Raw genomic sequence first — 17,905 nt, 5'->3', positions numbered from 1 at the left:
TACACAACATATACTGTGAAACCATTCAGCCCTGCACGTTATATCTTTACATAAAGGAAAACTAGTTCTGCCTGTGCATGGCTTTTTGTTCTCTCCATGCAGGGCACAATCAGCCTCAGTAAACAGAGAGCCTCCAAGCGGAAGGAGGTAACCCATTTCCACTTGAGTCTCGCTGCAGATACAAGGTGACAGGTTTTAGCCAGGGCCCAAAAGGAGCTATGATGTGCTTCAGATGCTCCGCTTTCACCTCACCCCTTTGGCTGAGGGATCCTATTTTCTCTGTCATTGGCCCACTTCACAAGACGCAGCGTAGCAGGAGGAACATGCCGAAGCTTTCCAGATGTTGCATACACAACATTTTAGAGCAAGAAGGGACCAGGGAGAATCCTATGTTGCTAAGACATACGCCCCTTGGTATTGTAATAACTCCACCTCCCGGGCTGTAAGTAAGCTCCTGGAGGGCAGAGACCTGCCTGATCTTAATTGCCAGCAATTAACTAAATTGTCCCCCCCGCTCCAGGAAGTCAGAGGCCTGTTGGTGGATTCACTGATAAAACACCAGTGCCTGGCACCTGGTTGGTGCTCAGTAAAAGGGTCTCCAATCAGGTTGATTTGAAAGCTTAGCAAGGACCACCTGTATCAAACAAGTGTGAGGTCAGTCTCAGGAGCTAGGCCAGTTGAGGCAAGGCCTTGAACGCCAGTCCAAGTCCGTTACAAAGTTCTGCTCTATTCTTCGTGCATTTACAGGCAAATTCATTCATTCAGCAAATACTTACGGCACCTCCTTTGTCAGCCAGGTAATGTGCCAAGTGCCAGGGACACCGATATGGGAAGTACAATCTCTTCCTTCTAGGAAGGTAAGCTTTCACGGGGAAACCTGACAAGCCAGTAGTTCAAAGGCTTTTAATAATGGTTGTGGTAGAGATAAGCATAGGTTGCCCAGAATGCACCAGAGGAGGAAAGCAGGTGCCTTCAACCAAGAAGGTACTGGGATAAAAGAATTGACCTACTGAGGTCGTCTGGAAGAGTTTGGAGGATGAAAGAAATGAGGGCCAAACTTTATAGAAATCCAACCAGGGAATTATTAGGGATTTCAGTGAGAAAGATATGAGAAAATCAGCGTCTCAGTTAGGGTGATGGCTGTGGAAATGCTGAAGAGTGGTCAGATCTGATCCATTTATATTATCATCGAAATCATTATGTGCATACCTACTTCCTTTTCTAAACATGGCTTTGGTAAACTCTAAGACATATGTGTTCATTAGAATTGCTCTATGGAAGGTCCAGAAACCCACTTTAATGGAGAAACATCATGACTGCCCTTAGTGGAATTCTGTCATCAACATAGCTTTCCCTGTTTCCAGTCTTCCACCCCAGGCTACTGCTGATTACTCCATAAGATAAAAAGAGCTGGAAAGTTTATTTGCACAAAACAAACAAACAATGAGAAATCTTAATTCTCAGAGGTTAATGTAGGTTGCCCTAATGCTAGACGAAAAGCAGATCTAAACATTTTAGAGGTTCAGTAGAATTTTACTCACCACGTGGGATCTCAGAACCTTTGAGATTGTCTTTTCTGGTATGAAGCAAAATAACTTTATTCAAGAGATGGCTTGGGCTCCCCTGGTGGCGCAGTGGTTGAGAGTCCGCCTGCCGATGCAGGGGACGCGGGTTCGTGCCCCGGTCCGGGAGGATCCCACATGCCGCGGAGCAGCTGGGCCCGTGAGCCTGTGCTCTGCAACGGGAGAGGCCACAACAGTGAGAGGCCTGTGTACCGCAAAAAAAAAAGAGATGGCCTACTTTGGAGGGTGGGGAGGAGGGGACATTTATTGGCCTTACTGTTTATCCACACCTCCTTGACCGTGGAGGCAACTCTCTGAACCCCTGGGCTCAGCTCACTGCTCTGGCCTAACACCTTTGAGCTTGTAGAGAGGGACATTGAAACCAAAGAGGTAACAGGGCTGGACTGTACAGATCTCCTGATTTCCAGTCCAGTGTGCCTTTGTAAAACTTTGACCTTCAGTGTCACATTCTGGTCAATTGGGACTGAACTCAAGCTTGCAGCTCTTGGGCTAATGAAAGCAGTAAACTCCTTGGTGGGCATAGTTGGGCATACCAACACGTCGCCGTGGCTGCATGGTGGACAGTCGTGTGTCAGGAACTGTGCTAAGGATCTGTCATGAATCAAGCTCCTTTTGTCTTCAGATCCAGTTGTCTGCCCCATTTGACATTCAGAGGTTAAGTAACTTGTCTGAGGTCAGTGTGCTTTTCAGTGGACAATCCAGCATTCTCAAACACAGGTTGCATGGACTCCAGAAACCCCGCTTTTAATCAGTAACCATCATGTCTTCCTTTGTCTCATCTTGTCAATTCAGTCTAATTCAAAGCATCTGGGTAACTAAGGATTTGGTTACAATGAGGTAGTATTTTGTTTTTTTAATTTGGGAGATTTTTAGGTCTTGAACTTCCTAGGCTCTTAAATTACAAGTCAGAAGGTACCCTTGAGGGAAAAAGGATTTCTGTCATCACTGCCAAGGCTGTGCTGAGAATTCTTTTCCTGATTCAGATTTTTATTTTTCATTCATCAGACAATTCTCCTGTCATTTGCAGACTTAACTGAGTGTCTTAACCCATTTTAAAATGCTTCCAGCTGAGTAATTGAACACCTCCGCAAGATTCCTTACATCGATGATAAAAGCTCCGGTGTTATGCCATTTTGTCCTACTTTCTTTCCTCCTTCCCTCACCTTTCACCCACTAAAGCTTCTAGTTAAGTGATCAGCTTTGACTAATCTCCAGGCATAGAAATGTTATAATGACACAAAGGGGGAGGAAAAAGATGTGCTCCCTCAACCCACTCCATCAGCTGAAGAGAGATTTCAGTAAGGAGCCACTGTGTTCTGTGGAAAGAAACCCAGGCGTGGATTTACTTGTTAAGGATTCTTGTTTCAGGTCCTTTACTATCCTGTGACTTGATCAAGTCACTTAACCTCCCTGTGCCACAGGCTCCCCACTGGTGAAAGGATGATCTTTTCATGGGACAGTTTGGTGGTGTTCAAGAAACAATAGGTAGATTTTATTTTGCACAAAACATGAAAAACATCAGTTTTACTTTCAAAAGCATTAACCAGTGATTTCTTTACCCATTGGAAATCAAAGTACTGCAAAAAAACACAGCTGCCACCACCTATATGATTTATTCCTTGGCCAAGCAACAGTGACTTCATTGGTCTATTTTGAGCCTAAATCCAGAAGCTCCTATCTGAAAATGACAGATCATTTCCCCTCTCTTTCCAGAGACTGAGAACTCCTGTCCTACTAGAGCTTGTTTATTGGCTTTCCCTAATGCATTTGGGGCTGAAAAACAACTGGACTACCAATTATTCCTTTACTGAAAGAGCAGTTAATACAGTCATTCATTCTGTAAATCCTTACAGGGCGCTTGCTCCGGGCAAGGCGTGGCGTGGCTGCTCTGAGGGCTAGAGAGATGCTGCTTTCATCCTCCTGAACCTTCACAAATTGTAGACATCATCTTCAAGCCTGTCATTTCCGTTTTTCTGCTCTGCCTTCCCTCCCCTAGATTCTGAGCTGCTAAGTGTTATACTGAACCAAGTCTAAGAAGTGGACTCGGCAGGTGCTACAATTTTTTTTTTTTTTTTCGGTACGCGGGCCTCTCACTGTTGTGGCCTCTCCCGCTGCGGAGCACAGGCTCCGGACGCGCAGGCTCAGCGGCCATGGCTCACGGGCCCAGCCGCTCCGCGGCACATGGGATCCTCCCGGACCGGGGCACGAACCCGCGTCCCCTGCATCGGCAGGCGGACTCCCAACCACTGCGCCGCCAAGGAAGCCTAGGTGCTACAATTTTGACGGCCCTTTCTCAAGTAGCCAAGACTCAGTAGGGTTGCCGGGAACCGTGGTCCAGGCCAAGCTCTCACTCCACTGCCGAGAGCCTGAATGTGCCAGAGTGGAACTCGTTGGAGGAGGGAAAGTGATGCATTAGAATTGCTGACAGCCCCTGGGTGCAGTAAAGTTCATCACAATCCCATGAACATTGACACAACAGACTCCAGGGTAAGGCATCCAAAAGACACAGCAGGAAAGAAGGAAGCTTGAAGGGGGAGAGCTGTGGCTTCTGGGTCTCCCCACTGAAAATGTGTCAGATTTGATGACAGTGCTGAAAATGTGCTTTCTCTTTCCTTCCCTGAGCCTCAGCCCCAGGGCTCCTGTAATTGACTGTGGTGGGTATGAGTTATGAGTTCAGGGAGAGGGAGGCCCAGTGGAGTGAATTGGCACTCCTCGGCTGTGACACGGAGGCCGCCAGGAAGCTGGGAGCCAGGGCGCTGCCTGGCCTTCGCAGAGGGCAGGCGGAAGCTCCATCGGGCACGCTCACTCATCAGGCCCCGCTCCAGACTTTTATGTGCTCTGACCTGCAAGTTTGGTCAAGTACCACCTTGCTGGAAGCCTTGTCAGTGGTTTCAAGGTGAAGGAACAGCAGTGAAATTGAGAAAACATTTGGTTTGCCTCAGGCAACTGGATTTAGGTGAGAAAATGCCAATCCCTTTCCCATTGGCCCAGGGATTTTGGACAGTATTATTCCAGGAGGCTGAAGGCATGCTTCTCCCCCATCCTGACCAAAGTAGCTGTTTGCTAAATATTTCAGAGGGTGATGATGGTGTTTAAGAGCTGCCACAATTCCAGTGTTTTTGTTGCAAAACGCCCCTGCCATCTCTGCCAAGTGTAAGGTTAGAGTTCAGGAAAAAAGGGAAAGGAGTGAAAACCCAAGTCAGAGACCCTCTCCAAAGGCCCACCTTTCTCATTTCTCTCTGCGTTTTGGGGGCCCAACACGGGATCTTCATCCAGACTTCTGCCCCGCTGGTGACTTCGTACTAGTTACTGACTTACACATTTTGAGCTCATTTTAGGTTTAAAAATGTCAGGTAGCCTCAAAAAAACATAGAACCCTTGTGCAGGCTTTGTGCATTCACCCCTAAAGTTGCATGTTTATCTTATAGCAACAGGAGGAAGAGAAGACATTGATTTTTAGCCCAACCCCATTTGATTCATAGTGCTAGAACTTACTAACACAACAATTGGTAGTTTCTTGATTTCCAAGATTTGAGATCTTGACAATAAAGAGATTTACAGATGCTGGCAAGATGAAAAAACAGAAGTTATCAGAGTACTGAGAACGCCTTACATTGAAAAAAGAATAAAATGGATGAAATTAAAACTTCGGGTACCTAGTTCTGAATTTATGTACTCACCCCTCCCCCTCAAATTTTTCCACTGTGATCAAACTCATAGCAGTAGGGTCCATGGAAATTAGAAACAAAAAGCTATTGCCATTTATATTTAAATAGCTTGGAGAATAAGACAATGTGTGCAGTGGAGCTGAATTAGTCACTGGAGAAGAGTGTTTCTCCCCCTATGAGTATAACTTTTACAATCATTGCTCGTGAGCCATGGAATTAAGTGGTACATTATATTAAGAGTAAGATGCTGATACACTTTTGGTATTTAGCAGATCACCCCATGTCCTCTGCTTGGAGAAATAATGAGAATGACTGCCCTTTCCTTTGCCAGCATTTGCCTCTTTTTATATTAATCTCAGCTGAATTGAACAATTTCTTCACTCTGTACAAAATAATGGTCGTCTTTGTATTCACTTGATATACAACTTGAGGGCATCCAGTTTTTGCAAATACAGATCTGGGAATATCTTGAATGATTTATTCACAGAGTTGCAGGATTGGTCAAAGAGAACCAAAATCTATTAAGTGATTAACACTTTGTTTTAAGGTAAAATTGTCATTTTTGCAGATATCTAAAACTTAAGCTGTATTAAGGGAAGAATGAGGTGTAACTTTAAATGCTCAGTGGATTTTATTACCTTGCCTTGGCTTTCAAATTGCTTAGAGGATGGTTATTCAAAAGACAAATACATGTAGAATGAAGTCATGCCACTGTGTTTTTAATGCAGTGATAATCTTGATCCTAGAGTGAAGCTGGAGGGAATTCTGTGCCGTCCCAATTTAATCCCTGCCTTAAGATTGCATTTAATAAAAAGTGTGAATTTAACCCAGGTGGCATTCAGACAGTAGAATTAGTTTAGGTACTTTAGAATTCCATTTCCTTTTAATACTTTTAAGCAATCAAAATTGTTTTTCGAATTTCCTCTCATTGCTTACATTAATTGTCCTAAAGTTTAAAATAGAAAAACCTGAAATCCAACTTTAAAAATGCAACATTCTTTGCCATTCAGGTATCTAATGAGTTGACATCACTGGCTTTTCCTTCTACCACTTCTATTCCATGTGCTGGGTGCATCTGTGTGCTTGCGTATACACACACACACACACACACACACACATACACACACACACACACTTTTTTTTTTTTTTTAACAGAAATCAAATTCTGTTTTACCCACTGGAAAGCATTTTGGCATGACTAGGAATAGGGAGCTATTTTTTCCCCTAGAGGACAAATTAAATTTGTTTCAAAAGACAAATATATTACATTTGAAACAAGTATAAAATGTGTCATGCCTTCAAGGGATTTTGAGAAAGTTTAGCAAGTGAGACATCAATGGGAAAATGAACCTAAAATCTTTTGAGATTATCTTTACTGGAAAGATAAAGGGAAAGCAAAATATAGATATAAATATATATAAATATATGTATTGTTATCGGACATAGGGGAACAAAACTGTTGCTTATGGGTATTATTACTAGTGGCCAGAATGTGTGACGTCTTAAGTTTAAATGTTTGAAAATAAATGTTCCTTAAAGAAAGATGCCCTAACATGTTTTTTCTTATCAGTTTGGCACCTTTTCCTGTTTTGTTTTGAGTTGGTTTCCAGTCGTTTTCTTGTTCTTATATTCTACCTCTGTAGCTGCTTTTAAAATCCTACTTCTTCTGCCATATCCTTTGCTTACGGACTAGCTATTGACCGTTTAAATATTGGAGTTGCTCTTTATTTGTCTGGGAGAATGCATCATTTAGCACTGGGATTCATTGACTTTATTTAACCCTGGACCCTTGTAGTTTATGAAAGACTGCTGATTTCTGTGTTCATATGCCAAGTTCTTGACCTGTGTCAACCACTACTTCATCTATGTTTATCCATTTTAATTGTAGACACTGTCTTTTGTTGCTTCTCAGACTTAGTTTCGGAAAGTGGAGGAAGCGGTTCCATCTCCTAAGATAATCTGTACAGCAGTAGGTTTCAAGTCGAGGATCAAACCGAAAAGGGTTCCATGATACATTAAAAGTATAGAATTATATATAGAAAGAACCCATCCTATTCATTGCTAGTAAAGTAATAACTTGTGCTATATCATCTTTCTGTTGTTGAAATATGAAATATCCTATTATATTTGGTAGAATTAAGCATACACCCTTTTTAGCACCCTCTCCTGTTTAAAATTTCCTGCTATTTTTTTTAATAAGTAGAAGACTTAAACATGCCTAACAGAAAATGTATTAATTCAATGTAAAAATATTGTCTAGCCCTCTATACCTATTTATTGAGGGCCTGTTGTCAAGCATTGCCCTTGATACTAGGAATACTAAAACCTAGCTTCTTTCTTTCAAGGAAGTGGCAAGAAACATGCAATTAGAATACAAGGTACTAAGTCCTGTAAGAGCCTGCATTTGTATAGCGCAATATATTTTGAGCCTCACCTCAAAAATGTCATTTTACAGGTGAGAATATAGAACGTTAAGGCTTATGTGATTTGCTCAAAGTGGACAGGCTAGTAATTGGTGGCACTCTACCAAGAACTCAGGTAGCACACTGTCCCAGTTCATTATTCTGTACTGCCTATCTGTGACATAGTCTAGTCCAGCTCTACCCCTCTGCATGTATGAAGAGCACATGCTAAATATTTTTACATATAGCTCTAGAAATAACCTCCTTGCTTTTTGAATGAACCTAATTTAATGTTAAATTGTTTTGCAAAATTTGTCCAACACAGATATTATATCCTTTTTTGTGGAGTTGCAGAGGTGGTAATTGATATGTCTGAGATGGATGGATGAAGTAACTTTGTCTTCTGATTAGTAATACAATGTTCCATACCTGCTTATACACTAAATAGCATTTTATGCCTTATTCTTTCCTTAATGCTTGAATGCTTCATACTTGGAAGCCTTTCTATCCTAGAAGTCATTTTATAATTTCTCTGCTGTTTAGATGACATTGAAACTGTGATTTTTTACTACATAATTGAAAGGACAGAATCTGTATCACAGCTCCTTACTGGACCAGTTTATAGTGGCTAGCATCACACAAGTACCATTCCTAGATCTGGGCAGGAGGGTCTTCTGCCCAGGGCCTCATGCTTTAGAGGGTCTTGCTGAGCCTTTTTTTTCAGCTGAGTTTGTCCCTACCAGCTAAGGAGTTGGTGGGGCCTTGGGGACGTGCCCACCCTGAACCTGTGTGGCCTTCTAGACCATTTTCCTTGTGCTCAGGAGCCCAGAATTAGTTGACCAGATGGCTGGGAACCAGCTTCCATGATTTGTGTGAGTCTCTTTCCTCATCCATCCACTGGAGGGCGAAATGCAGTACTGGTATACCTACCCCTAGGCCTTGCGGGATCGCTGTAGGCATCTATGGCCCATGGATGAGCTGTAGACCAAATTACAGACACACATTGTTTTAGGGCTTTTGCATTAGCTATTCACATTGCCTGTAATACTTTCCTTGAAACATTTATATGGCTGGTTTCTTAATATTCAGGATTCTATTAAAATATCACATCTTTCAAAGAGGCCTTTCTTGACCACCTTCCCTAAAATAGCCCCCTCCTCCATAATCACTCTCAACCACCTTACATTGTTTACTTTTTGCACCCTTTAACACTATGAAAATCTATTATATAATCTTTTATTTATTTACATGCTTATGGTCTAACGCCCAGTGGAATGGAAACTGCCTGGAGGCAGGAAATTGGTTATTTTGCTCACTGCCATTTTGTAGCATCCAGAACAGTGCCTGCCACATAGTAGGTACTTAATATAATATTTTTGGAGTGAATAGAGAAATGAAAGAAAAGGCGTTGGTGGGGGGAATAAATTTTACTGCTTTAACTGGATGTAACCATTCATTTTTCCCTTTCATACATCATCTTAGCAGAAATGGGGAGGAAAAAAACTAGACAACACATTAGGAAATTAAATTAGAAGTGTGCAAATAATAGTGGAATAGTTTAAGGGAATAAATATAACTTTAATTCTCTAAAAGTAAGTAATACAGTTAGAACCATAATGCCATGAGTTTTTCATGATACAAAATAGAACATGATTAAATTGATGACACATTTAAAAATATAGGGTTCTCTTGGAGAAAGCCAGCTAATTATAAAATTTTAGGACAGTTAAAGTTTTTCACTGAGGCCTACATTGTCTTCTATTACCCTCTTCTAAACATATGTGCAGTATTTATTTCACAACTTTCTTCTCAGTGACCTTTCAAAATTGTATTATTCCGCATATTCCTGACTAGATGATTCTTTAACATAAACCTCTGATGTCTGCAGTCATTAAATAGGATTCAGCGTGCCTATCTCAAGGAAGTCAAGTGAAAATTCTCCTTCAGATAAACAATAATGCTTATTTTGTTCACAAGTAGCCCTCTGAAATAAGCAGAATTCAAACAATTACGGTTTTTTTCTTCAAAAAGAGTGATCAAATCAAATAACAATGTCAGCATTTAGTAACTCACTGATTACCAGTTAGTGAGCAAAATTTAAAGACTGTTATACCCTGAACGCATACTTTTACTAGATTCTCTGATTCTCTCAATGATTACCTCTGATTTCTTGATCAGAATTTTAGAAAACTTTTGGGATATGTTGGCTTCAGATTTTAAGGTTTGGAAGTAGCTTGTCAGTGCCAAATCGTCTCCATCAATCCCTTACTTCCAAAGGAAAATATTACACAGCCGGTATGTACTTAACTAGTACTTCTTGTTTGTATGTTTTCAAAGTCAGAGAAGAAAACAGAGGGGAGAAATCTCTTCATGCTCCTTTCCCCCATTTTGTCAAAGCTGATCAAAAAAAGAATATGAAAGATGGAATCCCACGTATTTTATTTGCTGGCATCTGCTTCATCAAATCACGAAAGTAGTAATATATTTACTATGTTCCTTTCGAAATACTAATCTTGCATCTGCACAGAATGACTTAAGATCATCTGTCCACAGGACCACCTATCTCACCTCTGTATTGTGTTTAACACAGACTTTTCATTCCCAGTCACATCAGAGAGTAGACCACATACATCGACAAAAATTTCAAAGCCAGAAGAAAGAGAGTAGAGAGCATATTTAGTCTGTCTTCTATCATTTTACAGATGATGGAAGCCCACGAAGATTTTGCAAGGTCACACAGGTGGCTGGTGGCACATCTGAGATTATAAACCAAGTTCCCCAAATTCCAACCACGTCTCTTGGTTATTTACCCACCTTTTCTCAATATTGGCCATGTTATAACATACTGCAAAACCATCTAAGGTACTTTTTACATACTATTTTTCTCATTATTGCTTTTAAAATATGTTGTAATTTAGGCATTTGGTCACATTTGATACCGTTGGATTACATTAATAGTAACCAATGGAACATGTTAAATTAAAGGAAATTTAAAATTGTTTGTATAGGTGACATACTCACATAGTTCAAAAGTAACAAGGTATTAAAGGACCTACAGTAAAAGTTTTCCCTCGTATTCCTGCATCTCAATCACCTAGTTATTTCCCCAGAAAGCAACCAGTGTTATCAGGGTTTTTTGTGTACAGCAGTTACCTCAGAGAGGTGCAAAAATTGTAGTATCTTTTGGAGACTGTTCGTACCTTCCTTTTTTTTTTCATTTTAGGCTACATCATGGAGACTATTCTCTGTCAATACATAAAGCCCACTTCATTATCTTTTATGGTTGCATTGTGCTCCATTATATTGATATGTCGTTGTTTGTTTAATTAATCCCTATCAGTGTATATTCAGGTTGTTTATTACTTTCAGTTATTACTAGAAGTGCTTCAATAAATAACCTTGTATATTTACATGTGTTAATAAAAATGTAGGGTAGCAGAAAGTAACACAACGTTGTAAATCAACTATACTTAAATAAAATATTTTTTGAAAATGTAGGGTAAATTTCTAAAAGTAGAATGACTTATTTTAGGAATTTTGTAGGTAATGTCCAGTTACTGCCCATAGAGTTGTATAGATTTACATTCCCATCCCCATGGGATGGGAATATGAGGATGAATATATGAGGATGACTATTTTATCATTTCTCCCTAATAGTATGGCATCAATATTTAGAATGTTTATATCTGAAAGGTGAGATGTGAAAAGCCATATCTTGGTGTGGTTTTAATTTGGTTTTTTGTATTTATATGCATGAGGTTAGGCATGTTTTTATATGTTTAAGAAACTTGATTTACCTTTTTGGAGATTATGGTCCTCTTCTCTTTTGCCTGTTTTCCTATTGAATTTTTCTCTTACTGATTGTAGGAACTCTTTTTTTTAAAATTTTAATTATTTATTTTTTTGGCTACATTGGGTCTTCGTTGCTGCATGTGGGCTTTTTCTAGTTGCGGCGAGCAGGGGCTACTCTTCATTGCTGTGTGTGGGCTTCTCATTGTGGTGACTTCTCTTGTTGCCGAGCACGGGCTCTAGGCACGTGGGCTTCAGTAGTTGCGGCACACGGGCTCGGTAGTTGTGGCTCGTGGGCTCTAGAGCGCAGGCTCAGTAGTTGTGGCGCACGGGCTTAGTTGCTGTGTGGCATGTGGGATCTTCCCGGACCAGGGCTCAAACCCATGTCCCCTTGCATTGGCAGGTGGATTCTTAACCACTGCGCCACGAGGGAAGTCCCAGGAACTCTTTATATTTGAGGGAAAGAGCCTTTGTCCATGGTAGCAGCTATAAATGTTTCTCTAGTTTGTCTTTTACCTTGTTTATGAAGTAATTTTTGCCACGCCAAATTTATGTTTTCTGTAGTTGAATGTATCCATTTTTCCAAATCACTTTTGTGGTTTTTATTATACTTAGACAAGCATCATCCACTCTAAGGTTATTTTTCAAAATTTCCTTTGTGTCTCATGGAACTTATATGGGTTTATTTGTTTACTTTTACTTTTAAATATGATTCATTTGGAACTGATCCTGATTAAGATGTGGGAATGGTTTTAATTTTATTTTTTTTCCCAGTTGGTTCATGTTTCAACATCATTTATAAAGTAATCTGTTTTCCCCCATTGCTTTAGGATAGCAGCCGTATCATATACTATATTCTTACATATTTTCTGTCAGTTTCTTGACTTTCCATCCCATTCCATTGATATATCAATACCTGTAGACATTTGCTATCAGTATGTGTTTCAGTTACTAGCTTTAATATATTTTAATATCTAAAGGGCTGATTTCTCCTCACTGTGGAGATACTACATATTTTTTAAATTTCAGTTTTATTGAGGTATAATTGACATATAACACTTGACATGTTGAAGTGTGCCTTGAAGTGTAGGACACTTGAAGTGTACCTCATTTTGATTTGATATATTTGATCTATTGAAAGTATCCCCCCATCTAGTTAACACATCCATCACTTCACATGTTTATCTTCTTTTTTTTTTTTGGTGAGAACATTTAAGTTCTACTCTCTTAGCAAATTTCAATTATACAATATAGTGTTATCAGCTATAGTCACCATGTTATTCATTAGATCCTCAGACCTTATTCATCTTACAGCTGTAAGTTTGTACCTTTTACCAACTTCTCCCTATTTCCCCCACCCCCAGCCCCTGGCAGCCACTTTTCTACCTTTTTTTATGAGTTTTGACTTTTGTTTTTAGATTCTACATATAAGTGATACCATGTCTTTCTTGTGATAGATACCATAATTGGTTTTCTGTTTATATTTATATGATAACTTATATAATGTAGATTCATAGGCTATAACATCCTCTTTTCTCTGATTGCTGACAAATTTCCTTCCCTGTGTGTATAGTGTCAGAAAGTTGGTAAATTCCAAAATCATGAGATATGAGTTCAGCTGAGACTGTGGGTAGGCTTCCCATAATCATCAATTAACGTGCTTTGCTTGACAAATGAAACTGATGAAAGAGAACATGTTTAGACAAAGATTCTGAAGTGGCAAATGCCCACTGTTCACGTGGACCATGTAGGCAGGTGAGCTCTGTGAGTAGAGGAGGGGCTGTCCTAACACCCCGTACCACACAGGTGGCTTAACTAATGGAGGCTAGATTGATTTCAGAGGTCTAAAGGTTTTTATACTCTGGCTTAAATGTAGATCCGTAATATATAGGAAATAGAACTTTTAGAAGTTAAACCAGTGAGGGAAAGCACACAGTTTTCCTTTTTTCCTGGGCTGACCATAGTTTTATGAAAATGAATTTCTAACTGGTTTTTCTTCGCACTGGGCTTCTTGGCAAGAAGTGAAATCTGTATAATGCATTACCTCTGAGCTTTTTTTTTAAGGTCTCAAGGACAGACATATGGATAATGGTTTAAAAATATAAATATGCTCTTTCCAGTCATAGAAATCTTCAGACCCAAGGGGTACTTTTCCCGCTTTCCCAAAAATGTAGGGCTATAGACTCATACTCGTAAAGCACCAAAACAAAATACATGGTATCTGACACTAAAAAAAAACAACTGTACTTTTCTTGAGTATTGCAGCCCTGTGATCAGACAGAGTGACTTATAGTCAAATGTAGATGCCAACTTGCTGTGCTATCTTCTAGCCACTGAACCCTGTAACTAAGCATTTTTGTTTGGTAAAATTACAGAAGAGATGGTGTTTGGTGAGGTATTTTGTTCTATTTTAGTACCTGTAGTTCATCTGGGAAAATGGCTGTCACTTGGTTTTCTCACATACTTATCCCATTTGTCCGTTTGTGCGTGTGTGTGTGTGTGTGTGTGTGCGCGCGCGCGTGCGTGCATGCACACACACATGTAGGGAGAAGTGCATACTTACAGTGTCATTGTAGAGACAGTTATCCACCCTACCCTATTGTAGACTTGTTCTGAGCTTAAGCCGTCTCTTTATTGAGTCCACACGAGATTTGACACCTTCTGATTTGTGAACACATATATGTTGGCAGTTCAGGATTTATGGAGGCTCTCTTAGGAAAGATCACTGCCAATATATAATTAGCTTGAAAAGCATTTGGTCTAAACAGATCTGCAGCCTTCTTTTACCAAGTGTGCAAATACGAACTAGTTCCATCTTATTGGGATAAGTCTTAAGAGACAGTACTATAAGGACTGTAAATGTAATTTGCATAGTCAAAATTGTCATAAATGGTCTAATTAGTATAGTGATAGTTCCTGCATCACATGTCATTCATGAAGATAATGACATTTTTATGAAGTGGAAAATTATAGAATAATTGCTAAATATTCCTTGATAAAATTAGGTCCATCAAAGGCAAAGATTATTCTTAGTCATCTTTAAATTCCCAGTACAGTGTCTGGTATTGAATAAGCACTTACTGCATATTGAATGAATAAATGACTTTATGAAACTCATTCCTTAGAAAGATTGTTTGAAATAAAGAGATTAAAATGTTTTCTGGAAATAGACAAAATACATGCACGCTCATGCTTGCTGCTCCACTTTGATTGAGAAGGAAATTGATTTTGTTCTGTATTTTTAGAAACATGGTCACTTTAAAAATTACTCTCTTCATTTAAAAAAATTACACACATTTTTAATGCCCCATTAGTTTCAGTGTGATTTCTAAACAGCAGTCTCTTCGAGTAAAGAAAAAACAAGATCCTTATTAGCTTGCCTGACAGCTATTGTCCAATAGTTTAAAGAAATAACATGTAATACCTTTTATCCAGTGTGCACACGTGTGTGCATGTGTGTGTGATGTAGAATGATTCAGTGCCACTGAGTCACTTGGTCTAGATTAATTAAAGCAGGAACAGAACACTTTCATTTTCCAGTATATTATTTTTCATTTATTGACTTTTCTCTGTACTGATAATTTTGCTTAAATTATCTAGCAGAAAATGCACATATATGATGCTTAGCTGTGGTCCAAATCATAAATAGATCTTATTTGGGAGGCTGTGTGATTCTGTTTGCCTTGTTAGTGATGTAACTAAGAATTCAGTATTTAAATTCATCTTGCATACCAATCTTCTTGTTGAATAATATTTCCCAATATGAGAATGATAGAAATTTATTAGTTGGGCTTTTGGCCTTAGTACCTTATTTATGCATTTTGAGCTTGTTAATTGGTCCTTTAGTATTCCTTCTCCTCCAGTAATCTTTGAAGTAGTCAAGAGAGTTCTGAAATCTTTACTGAATGGATGGGTATGGAATCACAGATCATAGTAGTGGACCACAAAGTCTTCCTCCCCCCCACCAGTTTTTAATTCCTTTGTGGAGAGTAGAGATACATGGTGGAAACATTTTAGAGTATTACAACGGAATTAGCTGTGGCCAGAAGAAATCAAACAAAGAGAATTTAGGAACAAATGGTAGAATGCCACCGGGCTGATACTGTATCTGAGATGCTCCGTTCAAAATGAAACATGCTTATTCTTATATTGCCATAATGATTAACTGTTTTTAAAAGTACCCCCATTCATACCCATACCATTTAGGTTACAATTCTGTATTAAACTCAAAGTTCCCGGTTGCTTTTTAAAAACTAATTGTGGCTAAATGTTAAGACTTTCTCAAATGTAGAGGGTTTGAATTTTGGAGCTGACAGGGAACCTATGGCTCAGACAGTTGAGTGACTTCTCCAATTTTGTACCAGAGACGAGTCTAGGGCTTTGGTTTTCTGATTACCTGAATAGTGCTTTTTCCACCACTCTGTTATAGACAGCCATTTTTTTAAAAAAAATTTGTGATCCTAGAGCATTTGGTCCGAGGATGATTCTCTTAATTTGATGTGTAATCCCAGACCATTTAAAATTTTTGATATAAACTGTGGCCTGTGGGCCAAATCCAGCCTCCCACCTGTTTTTATACATCAAGTTTTATTGGAACATAGTCACACCCATTTGTTTATGTGCTGTCTATGGTGTTACAATGGCAGAATGAGTAGTTACAACAGAGATTGTATGACCTGCAAAGCCAAAGATATTTATTAACTGGACCTTTAGAGAAGTTTTCTAGCCCTTAGTATAAGGTCAGGATGAATAAATTAGCTTTAAAAATTAACACTATCAATTTGCAATAAGTTGGGAGTAAAGTATGCTTTCTGAAAAAGCTAAAGGGGTGAGCATGTTGTTGAGAAATACGAATGATCTGTCGTAAAAGACTACAAAGCCTACCTGCATTTAAGATAAAATAGAACCAGGTTTCTAGGGCATCTCTGTGCTTTGGAGATTCTAGTTGCCAGAATGAAACCTGTGCCTTAAACAGAACTGACTCCAGATGGAAATGTCCCAGACTGTCATTTATGTTGTGCTAACCCTGATGGAACTTGAACACTCACCAAATGTCCTTCTTGGCAGGTGGAGTGGATCCAACAACAAGTGATAAAAAAACGGACCAAGAGGGATTATGACTTTAGCCACGCCCAGTCCACTTACTTCAATGATCCCAAGTGGCCAAGCATGTGGTATATGGTGAGTTTGCCTGGCCTGGGGCCACGGCGTTCTGTTCTGTGTTGTGCAGGGATTGTCTGTTAGGGCTGGGAGGACGCAGAAACAGCGACCAGGGACTTTTTCCTGTGTCAAGATGGAGATTGATGGCCTTTGATGTTTTCTGGATCTTTTTTGAACTTAGCTCTCTAGGTCTAAGGAGGAAGAAGGGAGTTCTGATTCTGAAGCTATTTCTGTTTGAGATCTTACTCTGTGTGGTAGCTTGGTAAGTTTGGGCGAGAAGATAGAAAAATATACTAAGGGCAGACACCCCGAGACCTAGCAATAGTTATGTTCACCTCTGTTACTCATCTACTCCACCCTGAAACCAGCCTGGTTAATGGTACTGGGTCATGGAAATCATTGAAATGACTTTGCGAGTAGGTAACAGATTCCTGACTTTAGTTGTCTAAATGTGCCTTCTCACTTTGGGTAACAATTTTTAAAACTAGACTAGGGAAAAAGCAGTTGAAAAGTATTTGACTTGTAGCTAGTTCATTGGTTCAAGCAAAAACTTGCAGTGAGGGAAATTTAACATATTGGGAAGAGTGGTCTAGGAATTCAGTTGATGTCGCCTCCTTTGAAAATATATTGACACTTCTCTTGTCTTAGGGTTTTATATTCATGATACCTGAGAAATTGATTAGAATATGTTACTTATTCTTAATCATGAAATTCATATGTTACCTATTTGCTCTATAATCTGCAAAAGACCTTAACTTTTCTCTTTTTTGAAAATCTTTATTGCAAATTGTTGCCATAGTTATCTCCTCCAAGCTACCTTGTTTTTTGCACTCCCTGACCCTGCTTCTCTACGAATCCATTGCATTCCACATACTTGTCTGATGCTTTTCTGCCTCCTTGCATTTCATTCCTTCTGCCCAGAGTGGTCTTTTGCCCTTCCCCACATCCTCGGTTCAGTATTGTCCATCCCTCAGAGCCCACACCCAAGGCTGACTGTTTCATGTCTCCCATGTCCTCACCTGTCCGTGTTTGTCCTTCCTCTGCCACTCCTGGCATCCTTCCCTTGGCACTTTGTTTCATCGTTGTTGTATTTTTAAATCTGCTCTGTTACTTTGGGCAGGGGGTCACTTATATCCTCCCATCTGAGAATCTAACCTAGCACCTAGCAACGCTAGGAATTTGTGTTTATTTGGACATGGGTGAATGTAGCTGGCGTTTCTCCCAGTTTCCCTTTTCTTAGTCTTACCTGGAAGTGGAAGGTTGTGGAAAGATTTTGGACCCCAAACAGAATTTTACACAGAGA

At 39.6% G+C, this 17,905-nt stretch overlaps 1 protein-coding gene across 1 annotated transcript in view; it reads left to right on the top strand.

The window, feature by feature from the left end:
* The window catches only part of PCSK5 (proprotein convertase subtilisin/kexin type 5), a 317,195-nt gene that overhangs the window by 64,893 nt on the left and 234,397 nt on the right, over positions 1–17,905 (top strand). Inside the window, exon 3 of the mRNA XM_067744135.1 lies at positions 16,510–16,623. Within this exon, the coding sequence (XP_067600236.1) occupies positions 16,510–16,623 (114 nt within the window). The remainder of the gene's footprint in view (positions 1–16,509; positions 16,624–17,905) is intronic.

Source organism: Pseudorca crassidens, chromosome 7 (genome assembly GCF_039906515.1).
Source record: "Pseudorca crassidens isolate mPseCra1 chromosome 7, mPseCra1.hap1, whole genome shotgun sequence".
Classification (NCBI taxonomy): domain Eukaryota; kingdom Metazoa; phylum Chordata; class Mammalia; order Artiodactyla; family Delphinidae; genus Pseudorca; species Pseudorca crassidens.
Note: the sequence above shows the minus strand (reverse complement) of the source record. Positions and strands in the feature narration are given on the sequence as shown.